Source organism: Mirounga leonina, unplaced genomic scaffold (genome assembly GCF_011800145.1).
Source record: "Mirounga leonina isolate KUSES-001 unplaced genomic scaffold, KU_Mleo_1.0 Mir_55, whole genome shotgun sequence".
Classification (NCBI taxonomy): domain Eukaryota; kingdom Metazoa; phylum Chordata; class Mammalia; order Carnivora; family Phocidae; genus Mirounga; species Mirounga leonina.
Genome location: NW_023270816.1, coordinates 1,610,376 through 1,633,405, shown reverse-complemented (window position 1 = coordinate 1,633,405; position 23,030 = coordinate 1,610,376). Strand labels below are relative to the sequence as shown.

Below are 23,030 nucleotides of genomic sequence, written 5' to 3'. Positions count from 1 at the left end.
TGGATTCTATCTACCCAAGAGCACAGAGAGGCGGCGAAGACGAGGCTCACACAGCAAATCCTACCTCTGAACCGGCCCGCCCACCTCACAGGAAGCTGTCTCTGTGCTGCACACCTGCATTTGTTTTGAGAGAGAAAGAGGAAGAAAAAGAGGAAGGAAGAAGAACAAGCCCAGTGTCATTTGTTTTCTTAAAAAAAAAAAAAAAAGCTTTTAAAAATGGCATTCTTGGACGCCTGGGTGGCTCAGTCAGTTAAGCATCTGCCTTCGGCTCAGGTCATGATCTCAGGGTTCTGGGATCCAGCCCCACATTGGGCTCCCTGCACAGTGGAGAGCCTGATTTTCCCTCTGCCCCTCCTCCCTGCTGTGCGTGTGCCATCTCATATAAGTAAATAAAACCTTTAAAAAAAAAAAACCCAAACCAAAAAACAAAGGGCATTCTTGAAAAAAATGTTACTGTTATTACTTGAAAAAAAAAATCAACACAATCCATCTGGTGGGTGGTGGAGTGGGGAGAATATGTTACCTGTCATCCTCAGAAGTCTATTTTCTAACAAGTGAAGAGTCTAAACAAGATTTAACCAAGGGTTCTTAACTTCTTATGTGTGCTGTGAACCCTGTCAGTTGCCTCATGGAGCTTACAGACACCCCCCTTCTCCGTGTGCTTTTAAATTCATAAAATACATGAGAGGACAAAAGAAACCAATACTAAGTATTATTTTCAAAAGAATTTAGAGTTGTGACATAATAAAATGCATGTTTATTTGTTAACATGCCAGATAACAGAAGCTATAGTTTATCGGCCGCCGTGATTGTGGAGCAGCGACAAATGGAAATGTTAGTCTGAGCATCTGCCACCGCGAGGGCATCAGAAAACGTCTGTGGTCTCTTGTGGTGACTAGCACTACTCGTGTGGTTTGTGGCCCGGATTCATGATTGAAGGAAATATTAAATTTCCTTGAGAGGTTCATGAGAATAAAGATGTGATTGTTTTTCCCATCCAAGCTCACAGATCCCTGAATTCCATCCACGATGCCCAGATCAGGAATGAAGCAAACTCTAGAAGCAAGGTGCTTGGTCCCTGGTCAGGCCCTGTCCTTGGAGGGAGCCAGGCCCGTGGAATAAGCTGCATTTGGGCAGCAGGGGACCACAACCCTGGTCTGCCCATCCTCACAGCAACTGAGCTCCGACCCTGAGCCCGTCGGGGCCTTGCTGTATCCAGGCCGTCGGGGTGGATCACTGAACTCTCTCCCATGTGGGGCTCACAGCTTCCACTCAAGTTGCTGGTACCTTCTGATTCAAGTAAGCAGCTCACCTCATTAAACCCTCCCCTTGGATCTTAACGGACCTGAGCCCTGAGAAGGCCCCATCCAAGTACAAGAAGTCTGTGGTATGTCAATTCAGGGGGTAATATAACCACACAGTACAGTTTCGGGAGGGTACTATAACCGTCATATGCACACACGAGAGATTTTTAATAATTTAAAGTTCTTACACATGTCCCTCGTCTTGTTAACCTTTCAATAATCCCGGGACAATAACTAGCATGCTGAATTTACTTAAGACTGTGCATGGGTCCAGCGAAGTCATGGTAGACACCCTCTCTACTCATCCTGGAGCCTTCAGAAGCTCTTAGAGGCTGGTGAACAAGGGTGACTCATCTTCCTACTCTCCCTGCACGCCGCAGCCCTGCCCGGAGCCCAGGCCCAGAGCCGCACTCAGTGTTGGATGAGTGGCATGTTTCTACCAGGCTGGGATAGAGGTTACCGTCTTTCCTCCCATGTTAAAATCTTACCGTCCGCCTACCGCTCTCACCTTCCGGCTCAGCTGAGTTTCTCCCTGCGCTGCATCTGTGCATTAAAGCTTTCCCATAGGGCTTGGGAGAATGCCTTCTCGTTCAGGCTACTTGAGTCTTGCTGTGTGACCGTTTGCAAGTTCCTGCCCTCTCTGAACCAGAGTTCTCTATCCAGTGGGGATGATGCTCTCCACCCCGACTAATGCACAGCCTGGTTGTGAGCAACAGATGAGAGACCATATGGAACCACCTCCTAAAGTAAAAAGCCCTACATAAATACATGATGTTATCATAAAAACCCAAGAACTATTTTAGTATACATTGTTTCTGTGTATTCATTTCCCTTCCTTAATAAAAAATATAAAATCTCATGTTTATAGACACATTAGTAATTTTTTTTGCATTACTAATTTTTATTTATTTTATTTTTTAAAAGATTTATTTATTTATTTTTAGAGAGTGAGAGCATGCATGCAATCAGGGGGCAGGGCAGAGGGAGAGGGAGACAAGCAGACTCCCCACTGAGCAGGGAGCCAGATGCGGGCTCCATCCCACGACCTTGAGATCATGACCTGAGCTGAAATCAAGAGTCGTCTGCTTAACCAACTGAGCACCGAGGCGCCCCACATTACTAATTTTTAAATAAGTGATTCTTCTTCCCCTTTTCCCAACTTAATCTTTCCATGTCAATTAGTCTTTTATTTAAAACACTTTTCAACGTTTTGAAAATAAAATAAAACTTAACGTATTCTAACAAACCAAATTATTTTCATAGCTTTTTCTTTTTAATGTACAAACCTGTACTAAGCTTTCAAAACAAGAGCGCACAGGTTATTGGTCACTATCCAAGTGTTCAGCCTTTAACAGCTCAGTCCTGTCCGACTGCTACTGACAGTGGGTGGAATTTTGTGAAACATTAATTGTTTAACACCCAACAGCAAGCAGCTGGATCAGCTGATGGCCTCAGATATGTTGGAAGAAGAAACTTCATGGCTGGTGATGTACTTTGCCTCCCTAACTCCCAAATCCATTGCTGGAGGACAATTTCAATTTTGGGCAGCTAAAGAAAACAACAGACTGTTGGACTATAAGACACTATATTGTAAAAAGATGAATAGACACACAGCCTTAGAAACTGACTGGTCTTCAGTCTTCGAGTCTCCCTGCAGGTGACGGATTGGATAATTTCAGCAAATACTCACTTTCCTCCCTCTTGAGTGGAGTATCCTTCCCTGGCCCACTGACAGATCATGGTCATGGTCAGAGGGTCATCTGCCTTTTTGGCCAATGGAGGCTTAGCGCATGTGCTGTAAGCAGAGGCCTTAAGAGCCACTGCTGGCTTTGGTGCCCATCATGCGGCCAGTGACCCCACCGTCAGGAGAACATGCCCCTGCTAGCTGCAGTCCCGTCAGCCCGGGTCCTCAGAATCAGATCAGAGGAGAAGACTCACCCTCATCAATGCCCAGAGCCAAGCCCCGCCAGTTCCCAGAGCTGCCCCACAGGCACACGAGAAAGAGAAGTGCTATTTGTTAAAAGCCATGGAGATTTTGGAGGGTGTTTGTCATATAGCATCCCTGGACAGTAGCTAACTAATACATCTCATCGACTCACTTTACACTATATGAGATTTGTCCTCCTAAGGCCAGATTTTGATCGTCTCCATTTCCTGTTCCAGCATTACGTGCTAATGGCTGAGTCTGGTCCCTCCTTCTTGGACAGCATCTGGGGCCTCAGGGAGGCTGCCATCTGATTTTTCCAGACTTTCCTCCCATCTCATCCCTTTGGGAGAATTCATCTGAAATGACCATCCTAAGGTCAGACTAGATATCCTGAGTGTTGCAAACTTGTCAAAATCTCTTTATGGTATTAGTGAACTTTCATACATAGGCAGAAAACTTCTCAAGGGCAGGAGGCCTGTCTTGTACTTCTTTGTGCTCTCCTTCCACGTAACAAACAATCTGTTGCTGGAGGCCAGTTCCAATTCTAGGCCACTCAAGTCAACACTGGATTATTATGAATACATACTTTTGGGTTCGCTGTAAATGCTTACGTTACTTCTACCCCTGTTGGCAAACTGTGTCAACACCCTCCTCAGACACCCAGAGAAAAGATGGCCCTAAGGGGAGCTGGAGGAGAAATACAGCCTTATTGATGAGTTTTCAACACTTCCAGTGCATGGCTTCTAGCAGGCTCCAAAGATGGCAGCTACTTATTAATATTAACATTTCAAGGTGGCAAATCACCTTAGCAGTTCCTCTTCCAGAAGTGGCTGCCCCCTGTAGGAAGCCTCACGGCTGGCCTGCTCTCTGTGAGAGATGAGCAGTTCCTGAGGCTTCCACATGGCCTGACCTCCAGGCTGGAACCCTGTCTGTTCCCCTGGCTCTCAGCCTTGACTGCGACTAAGAACCCCCTGGGAACTGTTCTAAAATGCAGACTCCCGGGCCACGTAGTCCATCTTAAAGCGTTTATATGTACTTACATGTACTTACACCTATAACAAATAGGTTATGAAGTAGATTCTTCTGCAAGATGAAAGACTTTGAGGAGTTTCATTTTATTTTGGTTATTGCCTCAAAAGCACCTCTAGACCCTCAATGTTAATGTTTTTTTGGAAGAAACTCCTGGAAGCAGAACGCGGAGGACCTCATCGTGGGGAGAGCACGTTGAGGAAGAGATTGCCAGGGAAGAGCCTGGCTACTCGGCTGGAACAAGAGGGTGGCCCCAAGCTATGCTGTGAAGGCGCCACGGAGGATGGTGCAGAACCAAGAAAAGAGCCGAGGCCAGCCGGGGGCCCCGGAGAAGGGGAGCGGGTGTGATGTACGGGCTATGAGAGCTGGCAGGAACAGACAGAGCAGACAGTGTGGAGGCAACCAGAAATGGTTTTCATTTGACGCAAGAGGAGGTAACAAGACTTCCAGGAAAGAATGTCTTCTTACTGTCAAGTAAGTCAAGAAGGTTACTTGGAATTCTGTCATCTGTCATGTGAGCTAATAGCACTGAATCACTGTTAATGAGTGACTTAATTAAAACCCCCCTCTCTTTCTGAAAAAGGACTTGAGCTGTTTATAAGCAAACCAGGAATAAGTTAGCACCAAAAATACACATCCCCCCCGCCCCCCGGTCTAATGTACATTGCTCAGAGGTGGGTAAATTTGGCTCTGAACTTCTGATATGACTAAAACCTTTTATGAACACATGGCAGTTTTCTGCACAGTCGTGAACTGAATTCCGGCTCTCTCCCCAGTCCTTCAACGTGTGAGTTACATCACAATGATGGGAACAGTCCCTGACGGGCTCTTCATTTCGCAAGCCCCCTTAAGCCCTCGGGCCACTACAAGAGACGAGCCGTGAAAACAAAAACCTCCAAGTTCGTTTTCAGCTAAAAGATCTCATGACTGTGTGCATTCACTTGGAATCAGAGGTAGGCGCACAATTTTCAGAGGCATGCAGGAACTTTCCAGAACTGTTCATGAAGGGGAGAAGGTGAAAGCAGGACTGGTGGCTTGGATCCAAAAGCATTAAGGCGATTGTATGATAGAGTTTGAAATTTGGTTACAGGACCCGTGGCTTCAATCAAAAAGGATAAAACTCTGGACACCGAGAAAAAACTGACAGGCAAACAGGAAGGGGCTAGTTGTCCTAAGGAGCAGAAGAGCCCAGCCCGTGTGTCACTGCAGAAAGCCCAGAGGCAGCCCCCACAGGAGACGTAGAGTAAATAGCTCCCCCAAATCTCAGGAGATTGGCCTTCTGGACTGCTTTCAAGCATCCCCGCAAGTCTCTGAGCCTCCGTCCTCCTGTCTGGTCTGCCTGCTGTGTCGACCCACTGGGTCTCCTGCCCTCCTGCAATGCAGTAACCCCTACTTATGCTGTCTGACTCAGCATAGGGACCCCCGCACTGTGAAGTCTGGGCTCCCAAAGACCCCTCCCCGTGGCACTTGCCATACTCCACTGTGTTGGTGATCTCCGCCTTCCTCACCAGATGGTAAGACCCTTCTGAACAAGGACTGTGCATTCTGATGATCACTTTAGAGATTTGGAAAATTTAGAAATGACAATGAAGAAATCACTCACACACATATGTACACATGTAGGGGGGGCCCCAAGTCATTTTCTGCACCTGGTTTGTGGGTCAGGAACACGCTTCAGACCTCATGATATCTAATAGTACAGGTCTCCTTGCATTGCTCTTTTCCCACAATGTTATTGGTTATTATGGCTGGCTTATTCTTTTGATTGAACTGTGCAATTATTTGATCTTGTCCCCTGCCTCAAATTGGTTAAATTTATAAGGCAGTTTGTGGAGAGAATGTATCTTGATTTCTATTGTGATTCCTAAGTGATATATGACCACGTACTTTAATGTATTGATTTGGTAACTAATAATCCTACTGAATTTAAAAAACTAGTTCTAATGTTTGTTGATACTAGTTCTAATGTTATTAGTGGTTTTCTTGTCGTCTACAAGGAACAGATAATTTTGCCTGCTCCTTTTTGATAGTTCATATTTATTTGATCTCATCTTACTGCATTAGTTAGAAAAAGCTGGAAAATGTCAAATGCTAGCAATGATAGTGAACATCCTAATCTGTTTCTAACGTTAATTAAATACCTCCAGTGTTTCGCCATAAAGAAGATGTTAGCTTTTCTCATCTTTACAATCATGTTAAAGGAAATTCGTTTTTTATTAGTTTTTTTATAACTGCCTAGCAATCTGTACATTTAAACAACATCTTCCTTGCCCCCCACCCCCCCATTTTACTCTGTTTTTATGAGTATGGCTTTTCTAGATTCTACATATAAGTGGTATCATACACAATTTGTCTTTCTCTGACTTATTTCACTTAGCATAATGTCCTTGAGATACATCCGTGTTGATGCAAATGACAGGATTTCCTTCTTTCTCGTGGAGGAATAATATTCCATTGTATGTCTATACCACCATCTCTAGCCATTCATCCGTTTCCATTTCTTGGCTATTGTGATTAATGCTGCAATGAACATGGGACTGCAGATATCTCTTCAGAATGCAGTAGCTTTAAGCAACACAATTTTAGTGTCTTGAAATTTTAGTGGGTCAGGAGCTTGGCTCAGGGTCTCCCAAGGCTAAGATCAAGGTAAAGGTGGGGGGTGCAGGTGCCATTGGGCTTGGGTCCTCTTCCTTCCAAGCCTAGTGCAGTTGACAGGATTCATTTCTTTCTCAGCTTTCCCACATGGCCCCCTCAATCTTCAAGCCAACCATGCAGGATGAATCCTTCTCCTACTTGGAATCTCTGTTGTTTGCTCTGTTGTTTGCTCTGAAGGGCTCTTGTGATTACACTGGGCCCACCTGGATCATTACTTGACATCAGTTAATTAGTAACCTTATTGGCATCTGAAAAACCTCTTTGTCATGTGAGGTGACCTAACTATGGGAGTAATACCATGGTATGGAGATCATGGGGCCCAAATTCTGCCTACCAGACCTTCCAATCTTGGTTTACCAAGTTTTAGAGTTAGAAATGGGTGCCAGATTTTATTAAATCTCTTTCTATTATTTATCATGATCATATACCTTTTGGCCTTTGACCTACTGATATAGTAAGAGACTTATTAACATTTTAAAAATTGCATTCCTGGGATATACCTTTCTATGTCAGAATGACAAATTCTCTTATTATCTTATTATGCTGCTAGATTAAATTTGCTATGTTATCATGTTGACTTTTATATACATTTATTAATGAGAGTCTTTTGTTTCATGTTGTTTTTATCAGATTTTAGTGTTAGGTTTATGCTATCTTGGTGAAATGAACTGAAAAGCTGTCCAAGCTGCTCTAAGATCTGAAACACTATTCAGAGCACTGGAAGTAAGATTGTTTGGTTCTGGCATCTTTCTTGGTTGATTCTTCAGTAAATTACTCAGTTTTTCATTATAAGTAGTCTATTAAGTTTCCACTCATTCTTTGACTCACTTCTCATAAAATCATGTTTCACTGAGATTTTCAAAGCAGAGTAGAGTTATATAATATGCAAACTAATGTAATTATTTTCTAATAACTAAAAAATTCACCTATCTTTGTCTTACTTGAATCTGTTATTTCTACGTTCTTGTTATTTTCTCTTTCAGTCTTACTAGATGTTTATCTTTACGTTGTTTATTTTCCAAAGAATTAGAGGTGGTATCATATTTATTCTTCTATTTTCTAGGTCATTAATCATTTTCTTCCTGTTTTTCTTAAGTTTATTTTGCTATTCGATCTTCTTGAGATGGATGCTATGTTCATTTATTTGTTTCTAAATTCAGTTTTGTTTTTTGTACTAGATTTTAAAAAACTCTTTATTTTATTGGCCATTCACCATCTAAGTAAACTTCCTGTTTTGGGGAGAATCCCAAAATAGGTGGGAGGCAGGACCCCACCCTCCCACCCCCGTTATAGAAGCTGAAAGTGGGTAGTTTCCTCTCCCACCTTGCTAGCTTCTTGGGTGTGGAAGTGAAACAGGCCCAGGTGCTCCCACCTAGATGTCTGAACCCAGAGTCCTTGCAGATGAACAGAGTCACAGTTTTAAGCTGATAGCAGCAGCAGAATTAGAACTCAGTGGTGGTGCAACAAACATTTGCTTGCGGTGCTTGTGCCTATTGCAGTTGTGACCGTTTGCACTCAGTCACTCAGCCTTCCCTGGCTCTTCCTGGTTTCTGAGCCTGGTTCTCAGGCTTCTCCTTCATTTCTATGAGCTACCTGACAGCTTTCTAAATAATTCCTTTTCTGCTTAGGTCAACTATTTTGTGTGTTTAAAATTTAGAATGCTAACAAGCATAGTTTTCTTTTGCATGTTTCTTACTGTCATTTTCAATCTATTCCACAACTGATTTTGAGGTTTGTGTCTGAAGTTTAAAAAGTTTTTTAAAAATATCACAATTGGTCAGGTTTGTATATTTATCTCTTTGTGATTGATTTCTAGTTTTACTGTTGTGCCATCAGATATGGTCTGTGCAATATCTGTTTTTAGAAAGCTAGGAATTTTTTGTGGCCTAGTAGGATTGATTTTTGTAAATATTCCACACACAGTTTAAAAAAAAAGGTAAGTATATACTTTGTAGAAAAAAGTTCAGCATATATGTATTAATTATATATTAGTATTCTTTATTTCCTTACTTGTATTTTACTTACTTGAACCATCAAAATTAGAAGTATGCAATTGTTTCTCATTAGCATTGTTTATACCAAATTATTCTTGCCTTCTCTAATAATTTTTACTTTATGTATTTTGATGCAATGTTACTTGGTGCATATATGTTGATGACTCAATTGTTAATTGTACTCTTTACCAGTGTAAAATTACTCTCTTTGCCTTATGCAACATAATAAATATAATGATTTCTATCCTGAATTCTCCTTGAACTGTTCTTAGTAATGATCTTCGAGGACTTTTATTCTGATGTATCTAGCTACTAGCACAGGGTCTGACACATAGGTGATTATTACATGTGACTGAAAAGGAAAGATATTTGAAACTGGGGGGAGGGTACAGTAAAGCCCTGTTTGTTTTGGTTCTTGCGAGGATACAAATGCAAGCTCTCCCCACTCCCCTCAAATGATACACTTTCTTATGGGAAATTAATAGCCCTCTCACCATACTTAATAGTTAAAAAGACATTCCAGAATGCAACTCCACACCAGAAGGCACCTGCAATTCCAAATCTCAGATATTCTAAATCTCTTAATATTGAGCACAACCGTGAAGCAGTAACTCTAATGAGTGAGCTCTAATGTACACAGAGTGTACACAACAGACAAAATATCAGCAGTTGAGCTCAGAAAACCACATCATAGAGGAAGGAGCTGGATCAATGGGAGGAAGACACTGTGGGGTGGGGTGAGAAGGGGAGTGTATAGTACTCCCAGGAGAGAAAGAGCACAGCAAAAAAGAGGCAGGGGAATGAGAAAGGGAGTTTATAAGGATTTTTAAAGATGGTGGTACAGCTCTTCCAAAAACAAGAGTCACTGAACACCAAGTCCCTGTATAGGGCCTCTGGAAGTTCTTTGTGCCACCTACACCAGAACTAATAGACAAGGACAGAACAAAATGGGACCAGGGCACCCCCTGTGTGAGGAAAGAGGCTGGCAGTGATGAGCGTTCCTCAGGGGCCAACACAGTCTGAGGGCTTCACATGCCCTTTTCTTTGTCCTCACAGCACTTCTGGATATGGCACTGCATATGCAGAGGGTCTTCCTTGCCCACGCAGAGCAGCAGGTCTGGGACCCAGGGGGCTCCTGTCTCCAAAGGCCACCTCTGGGCCTCAGGGTAAGCTGCATTCTGCCTGGTCAGAGCTAGACAAACTCACGGTAGAGCAGGCTTACAAATGCTCGCATGCGCCATCTCATTGTTGAGCAAACTCAACTTAGTCCACAGTGTGTGATTAAACTACTTTCAAGTAAGTCCCTTTTAATTACAGGTTTAGACTGTATTCAGAATACCCAATTCCAGTGAAAGCTGCTGGCTATTGTGACAGGAGACCAGAGACCACCAAAGGACAGACTTCCCTGAAATGTGGAGCAGACTTGGGGCTCTGGGATGTACACAGTGAGTTTGAGAGGACCTCCCAAGCACGCAATTACTTTCCAGCACCTTCAGTTAGTCTCACTTTAATAATGATCTGAGAGATCCTGAGGATCAGAGAGAGCAGAAGGGGCTCCAAGGCCCCAGATGTTGGTCATTTAAAAATACTGTATAACTTCAAAGATTGCCTGGATTAACAAATAAGCCAAAATACTCGGTTCCATATGTGCAGAAACAATTGATGGCAATAGAGAAAAAGGACAAGAGAGAAGACAGAGAAAGGTTCTGAGAGAGAGACAGAAACAGAGGTAAGCAGAGACAAAACCAGAGGGGTGGGGAGGATATATTCACTTCTAGCACTGCAGGTCATCTAAAGCAAATCAGATTACAGGAAAACAAGGTGATTCCTACCATGCTGTGAAGATGAACCTTGTTCTTTGCAGTTATTTGGGAGTGTTATGGCAGCATTTCTGTGGTTACCCATGATAACACTGATGGGAAGCATTCACTGAGGCCCCAGTGTGCATCAGGTCTATATGGGGTCCTTGTCGGACATTATCTCACTTAATCCTTAAAAGAAACCTATGAGGTAGTACTATGGTTATCCCATTTTACAGATGTGGTAACAGTTGGGGATAGTCAGATAACCTACCCAGGTATGAATACCATCTAATGACAGGACCTGGGTCCAGTCCTGGGTCTTGTGCATTACAGCCATACTGCCAACCACTAGGCTCTGCTAACCCATTCTATATTTGCACCAGAGTCTGCTCTCCATGAAAGCTTTTCCCTCAGTCCTCAACTAAAATTACAGAGCCCCTACCAGTTTGCTCTTGTTTCAAACTTACTTAACAAAGAGAAATACTCTTCTGGACTACCTGGGAAACTGCATTTTTCCTCTCTCCTCTCCCAGTGTAAAGCAACATTTTGTTGTGTACATAGGAAGAACCAACCCAAACCCATTCATTACAAGGGAAGGCAAGTCGTATGTGCTAACTCTGGCTTTCAGCACATCATTGTATGTTTCCCCTGGCTACAAAAAGTAGAATTCCTTCAATAAAAACTTTCTATCTAAAAATAAAATCATGGCAAACTCTGCAATTACACTTCTGAGTTGGAGACGTTTGCTTTCCACTCTATTTTCCCTGAATGCGGAAGAAGGTCCAATTTGCTGGTCTGCTAATGGGTTGCGCCAAAGGCCCATTTGTAGCATAATGAACTGGAAAACCAAAGCTATGTAGGTTTGAATCACTGTGTGGTTGTTCCAGGAGTGCTGTGAGTAGTTTTATTTTAAATCAGCTGGATGCTACTTATCTCACCTGTCATTTGTACAGTGGGGCCCTAATCAAGGTTTGCCACACTCCAGCCCCAGGATCAGCAGACGCTGCTTAGAGGCAGATGTTGGCAATGTGCTCTGTGGCCAGTTTTCCTCCTCATGAGTGCACTCCCAAACTTTCCCCTTTCTTTGTCTCTCCCTTTGCTGTTCTGCATCTCCCAATTATAGGACACCACCATGCTTATTTGGGGAGTGCTGGACTGCCACTGTGACTTGGATTTATCAGAAAGGTTGCAGAAGGGTTCCTAGACACTATAGACTGGTGGCTCTTATTTTCTCAGCCGGTAGTTTCCAAAGGCATCGTAGTATCGTAAACAGTTATACTCGAGGAGAGGTACACAATTAACTGGGGTTGATATATAATTTTGGTTAGGGGATTTTACATCTAATTCATCAGGGTTCTTTAAGGGACATGTATGTGCACCTCCAGGTATTGGAGGGAATGAATAAGATGATTATATGAGCTTTTAGAAAGTGTTTTACAATAATCAGAAGAGAATTTTAAAACACAATGAGCTGGGAAGGATGTTTTATCATGATTAGGAGTCTAGCCTAGAGAAAATAAACAGAAGATTGAGACCAGTTGATATAAATGAACAGTCAGATATCTAGAAATGGGTAAACATTTTTATAAATAATAAAGAGAAGGAGGTGCCCAGTAAACTCTTTGGGTTTGTAGATACCAACTCCCTCCCTATAAATGCCTACTAGAGTAAGTCACTAGACCTCCAGGAGAAGGCATGCAAAGTAACAGAAGAGTTTTTGTGAAAAGTGTAAGTTACATCATATAATATTCCATCATTATTATCAAAATTACAACCCAAGCAAGGGTCTTGAGAATCCCTACAGGTTATTCCCTGAAGATATTTAAGCCACTGCAATGCTTTGACTTAAAAGCATCCTCAAGATGGCCACTGGGGCTGAAGTCACCAGGAAGCCTATCAGAAATCTAACAAAGGCTGTCATGTGATCTTCTAGAAATCCTGGTCTGCCCCCACATAGAGAACAAGGTGTGGTTTTGATCCTCACACCCACAGAGGGCTACAGTAGATCAAGAAATTATCCAGAGAAAGCCAATCAAAAATCAAGGGAGCAGAAGTAATAACAAATAGCAACAACTATTACAGATACAACAATAATATTTGCTCTACACCAGGCACTATTCCAAGGCACTATTCCTGGTATTGATCCATTTAATCCCTCAACTGTCCCATAAAGTAGTTACTGTTATCAACCCCATTATACAGATGAGAAAACTGAGGCATAGAGAGTTTAAGTAGCTTGTCTGAGTCACGATGCTAGTATTTGTACCCAGGCCTTCTGGTACCGGATTCCCGGCTCTTGACTCAGGCTAGTTGCAAAATGGTAAAAGACTGAACGAAATTCCATGCTCTTCTTGGGGGCAAGGTTAAAAGTAATTTATCTAAGTTAATAAAACCAAGACAAGCCCTGATGGGAAAAACAGGGACTTTCTACCAAATTGTAGGTTTTTAAAGTCAGGATGAAGTAACTTTCAGACAAATAAAAGGAAAACAGTTTTGTACAGCAGAAGCGCATTATAACATTTTATTTTCCTCAAGAATTGAGCCTACAAATTCTAATAGACTCAGAAAGAGTGTTGGCCATCGATGATGTGTTACTAAGGGAAACAAGGCTGGGTCTGAGCTAAAAGAGGATTCCCGGGCTTAATGCCCAGAATTATCCGTGGTCATTTCTATTAGAGGCAGGCTATGGGACTGGAGAAATGTGGGTCTTTCCCAGTGGGCAGAGCCTTTGTGTAACCCACCCTTGCTGTGACTTGGGTCTTCTACCATCTCTTTGCCAACTTCATCTCTAAGAAGCTTCAGACCAGGAAGGAAGATGGTCTGTGGGTGTGACTAGCAGCTCTCAAGTCTGAAGTGACAGGAAGTGCTTGCCAAGTAATTCCAAGGGGCTGAGACCCATGTCAGCTGCAAAAATCCTGGCTGGGCCAATGGTGGCCTAACAGTAGAGTCACGCCTTACGGAGGACCTCTGTCCTGGAGAAAGCAAGTGGACCCAGAGGGAAGGTCTTGGTGGCCTTTGGGAAGAGCAACAATCCTAACTGTAGGCCCGGAAATCTTTCAGTCTCTGCCTCTTTTCCCCTCCGTGGGCTTCAGGGGGCCTCCAACTCCCCCACTAAGTGCCTGTCTGAGCAGTTGGGAGAACTGGACAAAGCACATCCGGCTACATTTGGGCAACGGGGGGACCTCGGGGTAACATGGTTTTATTTCTAGCGCCTGCTGATGTGGCAGCTCCAGGCAACAAAGAATCCCCTCCGGTGTGTGCGCTCCGGGAGGAGAAGGCCTGGGAGCAGAGGTGCCGGAAGACGGAAAAAGCAAAAACAGATCTGGTAACACTAGGCTTGGTGAGTGGGATCCGTGGCAGGAGGCACTTGAAATATTAACTAGGATTGAATTGCTCAGTTCCGGAGGATGAGAGAGATACACGTGCTGACTGTTTAGCACAGTCCCCTCCGAGGCCATCAGCCCCCCATCAGCTACAGACATTCTACGGCCCACGTGAGAGGTGGACCAGAGGCAATTTCGGCGGCTACTCACCTACGCAGTTATCGCAAAGGCTACAGTGAGAGGCACGAGGGGGCCGGAAAATCTTGCAGGTGAAACAGTACTTAAGTTTCACAGTCTGGCCATTGATGATGACTTCTTTGGTTCTGGGAGGTGGGCGGTACCCCCCTGAACTGGTGCCGTTTGCGATATCTGTGGAGAAAAGAAAAAGAGCACACGCCCTTAACACAGTCGCTTGTCCTCTGCAGGCTCTCGCACCTAGGAGAGAGGCCCCGAGTCTGCATTTCTAAGGGCAGTGGCCACACTTGCCCTTGGGACACGTACGCCTTTCTGGGAGGCACCTGACGCAGAGGGCCTGCTGTCCCACTGCCTTCCCGCTCCTTGCCAGGACTGGAGATGCCCGGACTATGTCGTGCAGGTGGGGGTGGCCAGATGACTGAGCTCTGGCCAATGGGGTTCGAGCACACATGGCCGGGCCCAGCCAATGGGTACCTCCCCGTGTCCCGCCCACTGTCTCCCCTCCAGGCAGGGGCACCTTGGAACCACAAACTGGGGACCCTGGATGGCTGTGTGGAGTAGAGCTGCCTCTCTGACCCCTTCACCCTCCATACTGTTACGTGGACACCAAATTCCCAGTGTTAAATTGCTGAAGGCCCGGGATTTATTTGTTACAGCAGCTAGTGTTGCCCTAATTAATACAGAGGGTGATACTGATACCAAGATCTATCTCCCACCTTGTACATTGGCTTCCTCAAAAATACTGGTATTGGATGGAGGGAATATAAATTATATATATATATATGTATGTATTCAAAAATACGTGCATAAATATACCTTTAAATATATATTTAAAGGTATATTATATATACCCCAAAATATGTTTAAATGTATATTTTAAAAATAATTTCCATATTTTGTTTATTGTCTGACCAGCATCTTTCATTATCTTTTAGAACTGGTTTTTTAAATGTTGAAGAAAATACAAATATGTATATTTTTTAAAGTTTCATTTTATCTTACAATCTGGTTCTTGTCTCTGAGTTCACATTAGAATCACCCAGGGAGCTTTTAAAGTTCCCCTAATGCATGGGCCCAGCCCCAGACCCATTAAATCAGAATTGCCCCCAGGGTGATTCTAATGTGCTGCAGGGTTGAGAACCCCTGCTCTACAGGAAGATAAAACATGGGAGTTTTATTCTCATCTAGACCTCTCCCAGCCCTGTGAGGCCTGCCAGAAAGAATTCGGGGCAGCTAGCTGTGCAGCCAAGAGCAGGAGGCCACAGGGGATGAATAGCAAGAATATCTAAGGGCTTCAGCAGAGACTCTGCAGCCAATAGACAGGCAGGGCCGACCCTAGGGGCTGGAGGAAATCTTGGGAAACTTCATGGTGTTCTTGAAACAGAGTCAGTAGCATTAAAGGTAGCTGTCCCTTTTAATTCATACACACTGAAAGTACACACAATCAGACAGCAACAGTTGCAACATTTGGTAAATTTGCCAAGGGGTAGCAGTGAGTCCAATCACCCACTGAGGCCCCCACAAACAGCCTGAGCAGGAGTTATGGGAAGAGCTTCCGAAACTACTGATCTTTCTGTCCTGCCCTCAGAGAGTCTGATTTCATCGGCGGGGTACCTTCTGCCATCAGCGTGGTAAAAACTCCCCGGGGATGGTGGTATCTGCAGAGCTGCACCCTCTGCCCGCCCCCCTGCACGGACAGAATCCACCATGCACGCGTCATGATATCAGGGGCCCCTCACCCTTCACCCCAATCTTCTTTAAGAGGAGGACAGAGGCTTGAAAACCTGCCGCAGCCCTTTGGCCTAAGTGTTGGTATTTGTGAAAATACCAACCCCAGTGGTAGGGCAAGCATTTTGAGCGGTTACCAGCCATTTTCTATTCATGGAAAATGAAAGTTCTCCAAGCGGGTTATGGAAGGACAAAACAGAGAGTTCGGGAACACCTGAGGGAGAGAAGGTGGTGGGAGGGCAGGGAAACGGGAAGACTAAGGAGCAGCCCTCTGCTTTACCCCTTGGCTGAGGACAACCCTTCTACTTAGGATAATTAAACAGCTGTGGAGCCATCCCAAGAAGCCTGGGTGGCCTTGCCAAGCAGGATACCCTCTCTTGGCATGTGTCCCACCGGCCTGGCCCCCCAGTGGCTGCCCTATCAGACATCTCAATGGCTTCTGTAATAAGGAGAAAGCAAAGAGATGACATGGCTGTGTACTTCCCTAAGCATCCGGGTAAAAATAACCTGCTTTGAATACATCAAAGATAAGGTCAGCTCTCCAGAGACCGTGCCAACTGGGTGCCCCTGAGGCCTCAATTAATCATGACTCGGTGCCTCACTGGCCTTATGTCAGCCTGAAATCTACTGTATCAGTTCAGCTCTTGCAAACGTGGGCAGAAACCTAGAAAGCCAGATACAGGTTTAAAAGTAATAATTCAATCAATAAAATTTATGTTAATTTAGTCAGAAAAGTTTAAAAACTGAATTGTCAAGGACAGTGTTTTAAAAAGCGGGGATGGGGCGCCTGGGTGGCTCAGCTGGTTAAGCGACTGCCTTCGGCTCAGGTCGTGATCCTGGAGTCCCGGGATCGAGTCCCGCATCGGGCTCCCTGCTTGGCGGGGAGTCTGCTTCTCCCTCTGACCCTCCTCCCTCTCGTGCTCTCTGTCTCTCATTCTCTCTCAAATAAATAAATAAAATCTTTAAAAAATAAAAATAAAAAAAAATAAAAAATAAAAAGCGGGGATGATGCACTCATCCACACTAGAACTACTAAAAAAGCCTGGTCTGAGTAGCAGTGACTTGGAAAAGGATCTGCTTGAACTTCTTAAGACAAAATAGTGATCCTGTAGTTCCAAAGCACATTTTGGAAAGACTAAAACTTTGATACAATGTGAACTGAAGGCTAGAATTCAACAGACATGGTCAACTGAAGCTTAAGACTTAAGCTAAACCCGGGGCGCCTGGGTGGCTCAGTCAGTTGAGCGACTGCCTTCGGCTCAGGTCGTGATCCTAGGGTCCTGGGATGGAGCCCCATGTTGGGCTCTGTGCTCAGCAGGGAGCCTGCTTCTCCCTCTCCCTCTGCCTGCCTGTCTGCCTACATGTGATCTCTCTCTCTCTCTAATAAATAAATAAAATCTTAAAAAAAAAAAAAAGACTTAAGCTAAACCCCAAAACTCTTTGACTAAATATCTGGAGAGCTGTGCCATCATTAACTGACTGAAGGTCCACAGAACTAGAAAAAAAAAAAAAGTCGATTGACATTTAGGACATACGGTTGACCCTTAAACAATGTTGGGGTTGGGGGGCCGACAGTTGCACAGTTGAAAATCCACAGTTGAAAATTCAAGTATAACTTTCGACTCCCCCAAAACTGAATTACTGATAGCCTATTGTTGACCAGAAACCTTACCAATAACATAAAGTTGATGGAGGTGTATTTTGTATATTTTACACATTATGTACTGTGTTCTTATAATCAAGGAAGCTAGAAAAAAGAAAATGTTATTAAGAAAATCATGAAGAGAAAGATCATTTACAATACTCTTCTGTATTTATCGGGAAAAAAACCCCAACACACGTGTAAGTGGGCCCATGCAGTACAAACCCACGTTGTTTGCAGGTCTGCTGTATTGACTCTAAGCAAAATACCATGCCGGGGGCCGTGGAGGACCCACACATGAACAAACACAGACGTGGAGCAGAGGGGCCAGCAAGGGGTGCTGCTGGGTTGTCTGACGAGCAGAGGCTCCTGGCCGCTCTGGCCACGCCAGTCCCTCAGAGCCAGCTTGCCTGATGCCAGTCTCACAACCACGCCAGGGCCTCCCATGGGGCACACACGGTCTTCCACGCACCTGACTTGCTCTTGCCATTCAGTCTTGCAGAGCCCGTGCCAACAGCATCGTGGCCTCCTTGCGCCCCTTGAATAGGCGATGCTGTTCCCTATTTCCAGGCACGATACCTTCTCCCCTTGGGCCTCCCTTCCTGCTGTCTGCGTAGATACCCGTCATCCTTAAAGGACCGGCTTGAACTTCTCTTGGTAAGCCGAGCTGTTTCCTCCTTTGGACTTCTACTGTGCAGTTCATGTATGTATATGTGATGCTCAATCACTAGGTCATGTTGTGCTAGCAGGGGCCAGTCCCGTGCTGGGAGCAGGGGCAGACTCGCTCTCTGCTGGCCGTTCTCACAGGTCGGAGGGAAGACCTGGGACCTTGCTAGGGCAACCAGTACAAGGATCTGCTTTCGGGTGTCCCCCCCAGTTGCTGCTGGAGGGCAGGGACCAGGCCTTGCCCACTTGCATGTTCCCACTGTCCGGCAGAACATCTAGCACAGAGTAGGTCCTCAAGGCGCGTGCTATATGGAAGGCCAATAGTTCTGGCAGGTGGGCACCAAAGATATCCGGATGCCCAGGACTGGTGTCCTCCACACACACACCCCAGTCTGAGCGCCCCTGCCCTTTGTCCTCTGAGCCAGTGACTCTTCCCGCCCTGGGAAGTCCTCTCTCAAGATCTTCCCCTTCTCAAGAGGAGCTCTTGCTCCTCCCAAACGTGTCCCTAGCCACTGCTGGTCCTGAGGCCCATCCCCGCAGCTCGTCTGCGCCACCAGAGAGGGCCGGGCAACTCGGGCGGCCCAACGCCTCAGGGCCCCCCAAAGGTGCCGGTTTTTTTTCACATAATAAATTCAACAGCCGCCCCAGCCAACAGCGTTCAGGCTTGCCTGCGTCCAGGGTAGATGTGAATAATAGGGCCTTGAAACGCAGGCCTTCCAATACCGAGCACAAAGTAAGTTTCTCCTCAGCATTCAGACTGACGCCAGTGGCTGGTCATAAAATCTGTTCCTCGTCCCTGCAGAGGACGAACCCCTGTGGCCTACCCCGTGTCACAGGGCAAAGAAGGTGGTGTTCCTGTTCGAATCCTCAATTACTCTGTGTTTTTGGTTTGGGTTTTTGTTGTTGGCAATAATTGTGCCTCTGCTTCTTGGGGCTGCTCTTTTGTGGTTTAAGTACAGCCGTTGAAAAAAGAGTAATTGAAGTCTGCAATAGCTAATGGATAAAGAACACTAGAATTTGGGGGGAGAGACCTCTAACAGTACTTCAAGGTTATATGAGTCAGTATTTCTTAAGGACATTTTTATACGCGTTTTGAAAGAGAACTTAAAAGCTTGAAATGGTCTTTTTCTTCATAAAGGGCCACCCCCCTGACCCCGGCCCCTTGCAAATTGTCAGTAGCTGTGGGTGTGGAGGCAGAAACAGTGACAGAATCCCCACCTGGCAGGAACCTCACAATCAGCAAAGAAAGAGGGGGCCTGGGGAGATGGGGAGGGGGGTGCCGTGTGCGCAGTGTGAGTCCAGGGACACAAAGTTTTTCACTCAGAGAGGAGACCCAGGCTTAGCAGAGGTCTTAAGTAAGTTGTTTGTTAATACATACCTATTTCAAAGCCACTCTCTGAATAAGTCTTGTTCTCTTCTTGAAGGAATAATAAATAGGGCACTCACATCCCGAGAGACCCACTTGTCTACCATCTCATTTACTCCTGCTCCAAATTCAGGGAGAAAATTGTTGAACTTTTTAAAACCGTAGAACTTCTCCATATAAAGTAACTGAACTCTGCTTTTTTAAAATGCAAAGGGAACGGGGTGCCTGGGTGGCTCAGTTGGTTAAGCGTCTGACTCTTGATTTCGGCTCAGGTCATGGTCTCAGGGTCATGAGATGAAGCCTCACCTGAGGCTCTGTGCTCAGCTGGGTGTCTGCTTGAGATTCTCTCCCTCTCCCTCTGCCCCTCCCCCAGTTCGCCTGCTCTCTTTCTAAAATAAATAAATAAAATCTTAAAAAAAAGTAAAATGCAAAGGGAAAAAATCCAAACTTAACAAAAGATGTACATTAAGATTCTTTTCCTTTACCCAAAGGATTTGGGACACTGGGATTCCCTGATGCATTGAAGTTTTATAGACGATTCACCACTGACAGTGTCCTCCAAAGAGGGAGGAACCTCTACTAATAAATGTTGAACTGGAATGAAGGTAAAGCTTCTCTGCACTAGGATAGAAGTCGCAGGGGAAGTGCAATTTGCTTTATACGCAGGTCTTCATGATTATGTCCTTGCGTGTGCTGGAGGACAGCTGTTGGATCTAGTGCATCTGAAATTTCATAAGGCTCATTTCCTTGGTGCTCTGCAGCATCTGGGACACAGACTACCCAACCTCGGAATGGTTATCTATCATGAAGGAAAACGGCTAAGAGCCAATTAACACACACTCTTGGCTAACAGTCTGTAAGCTTCCAAGCCCAAAGGAAAATATTAAAATGATTAGATCTTAGACATCTCAACTATTAAAGCGTTAGGGGGGAAAGTAGAGCAAGTCCTCATCTGTCCACAGACATTGGTTAGGTTTCCCCTCGAGGGTAAAATGTGAATATTTTCTCACCAATATACTGGATGGCAGTAGCTTTGCCTCTATAAATCCTTCCATACAAATGTGCATTTGAGGGCTTGGGAAGGGGTGACGGTCCCCAGCCCTCTCCCTCCAGCTGAAATCTCTGCTCTGTCAGTTTGTCTTAAATGTTTATCTTCAAGGGCTAAAAGTGAGGCCCGAGGTGAGGCTCATGCAGGCAGAGTTTCAAACCTGAGCCACATGGGCAGGTGGGCGGGCAGGCGGGCAGACAGGCAAGTCCCCTCTGCTCTGTGGGGCACATCTCAAGGAGGAGCAGAGAGGGCCTGCAAAGCCGGGAGCAAGAGAACAAGGAAAGCAGGAGCAGGGAACCCGTGGGCAAGCGTGGGCCCCATGTGGGACAGAAGGGGTCCTACCAGGAAGGAAGACATAAGGTATTCAGGGCCCAGCTAGCCTTTCCCAGCTCCTTCACTCACACCATCAACATCTGTGAGTGTTGGAGGAACCCTGGCAGGCAACACAGAGCTGGTTCCTGCCTTCGAGGAGTTTACGGACCAGTGGAGGAGACAGATATTAATTAAGTAATCACACCACTAAATGCGTCATTTTGCATTATGTCCGTTTGAGTCAGAAAAGCAGGGACGTCTGCCTGGTGTGGGGGCTCACCCCAGAAGAAACAGCATTTGAGCCAGGATCTGAAGGATGACGAGGGGGACTTCCTTAGGCAATGCCTGTGCATGGGTGTGCAAGCGTGCAGGCACACTGGGGTTAGGAACCAGGTATTTCAGGCAGAGGAAATAGTAACTTGCGTACCGGCCCCAGGACAGGAGGCAGATGGTCTATTCAAGAATCGAAGGGAGGTTAGTGTGACTGGACACAGTGCCTGGGACAGTCAGAGAGGAAGAAGGCAGGTTCTAGATCACACAGAGCCTGGTGGTCACGTTTGGGATGTTGGCCTTCATCCTAAGTGCAAAAGGAAGCTTAAGTGTTAATTTTTTGCATCAACTTGGCTAAGCTATGTGCCCGGTTGTTTGGTCAAACACCAGTAAAGATGTTGCTGAGGTGTTTTTAGATGAGATTAACACTTAAATCAGACTTTGAGTAAAGCAAGTAACACCCATAATGTGGGTGGGCCTCATCCAATCACTTGAAGGCCTCAAGAACAAAGATGGAGGTTCTCCAAAGTATAAGAAATTCTCTTCAAGACTGCAATGTAAAAATTCTGCCTGTGAAATTTGGACTCAAGACTTCGACACTGACTCTTGCCCGATTTTCCAGCCTGCTGGCCTGCCCCACAAATCTAACTTGCCAGCCCCCATGATCCCTTAAAAATAAATTTACATACTCCTGTTGGTTCTCCTTCTCTGGAGAACCCTAACACAGAAGCCAAGAAGGGTTAAAATGTATGTGTAATATAAATGTAGGTAAAATGTAAAATATCACATTGACTGCAGTCTCAGAGATGGGCTGGGGACAGAGGGAAGAGAGACAGCCAGGTAGGAGGGATTTGGAATACAAGCCAGAGATGATGTTAGCTCGTGGGGGCTGTGGTGATGGAGAGAAGTAGACACATTCCAGGAACGTGAAAATGGTAACATCAGTTATTAGCGGATGTGGTAACTGAGAGACAGGTGGGTGTCCAGGATGAGTCTCAGGCTCTGGCTGGCGCAAGGGGACAGACAGGGAGGCAGCATCCCGAGGCAGACAGTGCTGCGCTGTTTTCGTGAAGGTGCAGTGGGGGAATGTGTTAGCAGGTGAGCACTGAGTGGGGGACATATGCAGGCGGGTGCGCACACAGAGCGGGACCTGAGAGGAAGGGCCGAGGCTGGAGATAAATGTCCCTTGGCGACGACAACATCAGAAGCCATCAGAAGGCATGGGGCCGAGGGCTGAGCCCCAAGGCACCCCTACATTTCCCAGCAAGGAGCCCTGAGCACAGCAGGAGAGCACAGTGTCGCTGAGTCACTCAGGTGCTTCAAACACGTTTGGAAAACCCTAACCCTGGATTCCCTCTGGGAGATGGACTGGGACATCAGCACCACAAAGGTGCTCGGAATAAAAAGTGCAAAGAAAGCCCGGGGTTTCCCCCAAAGAACTTGGTTCTCCTTCCTTTCAAGGATATTCCCATCCTGTGGGACAAGGAGCATGATGTGACTAGCCGGGACTAGCATGATGGCTAGCCGGGAAAACGCTGGTGTAGGAGGGGGAGGCTCTCGGGGCAATCACGAAGGGGACATGGCTGGGACGGTGGCAGAGAGGATGCAGGGGTGGGTTAGGAGGGAACTGCACTCCCTCGGGGCTGGACAGAGAGCTGGGGACAAAGCTCAGCTAGAGTGTGCAGTGGGCGAAGGGGTCAACCCACCCCCGTGCTCAGCCTGTAGGCGCAGAGACAGAAGAGCATGGGGCTGAGCACTGTGAGTCCGGG

The 23,030-nt window shown here is 45.6% G+C and overlaps 1 protein-coding gene across 3 annotated transcripts in view; it reads right to left on the bottom strand.

Moving 5' to 3' along the window:
- Window positions 1–23,030, bottom strand: part of LOC118001963 (probable palmitoyltransferase ZDHHC14) — a 274,194-nt gene that overhangs the window by 65,363 nt on the left and 185,801 nt on the right. For all 3 annotated transcript variants that reach the window (XR_004676898.1, XM_034992170.1, XM_034992171.1), the window contains exon 3: window positions 14,245–14,403. Coding sequence is in view for 2 of the 3 variants with exons in the window: in XM_034992170.1 (XP_034848061.1) it covers window positions 14,245–14,403 (159 nt within the window). In the remaining variant the exon portion in view is untranslated. The remainder of the gene's footprint in view (window positions 1–14,244; window positions 14,404–23,030) is intronic.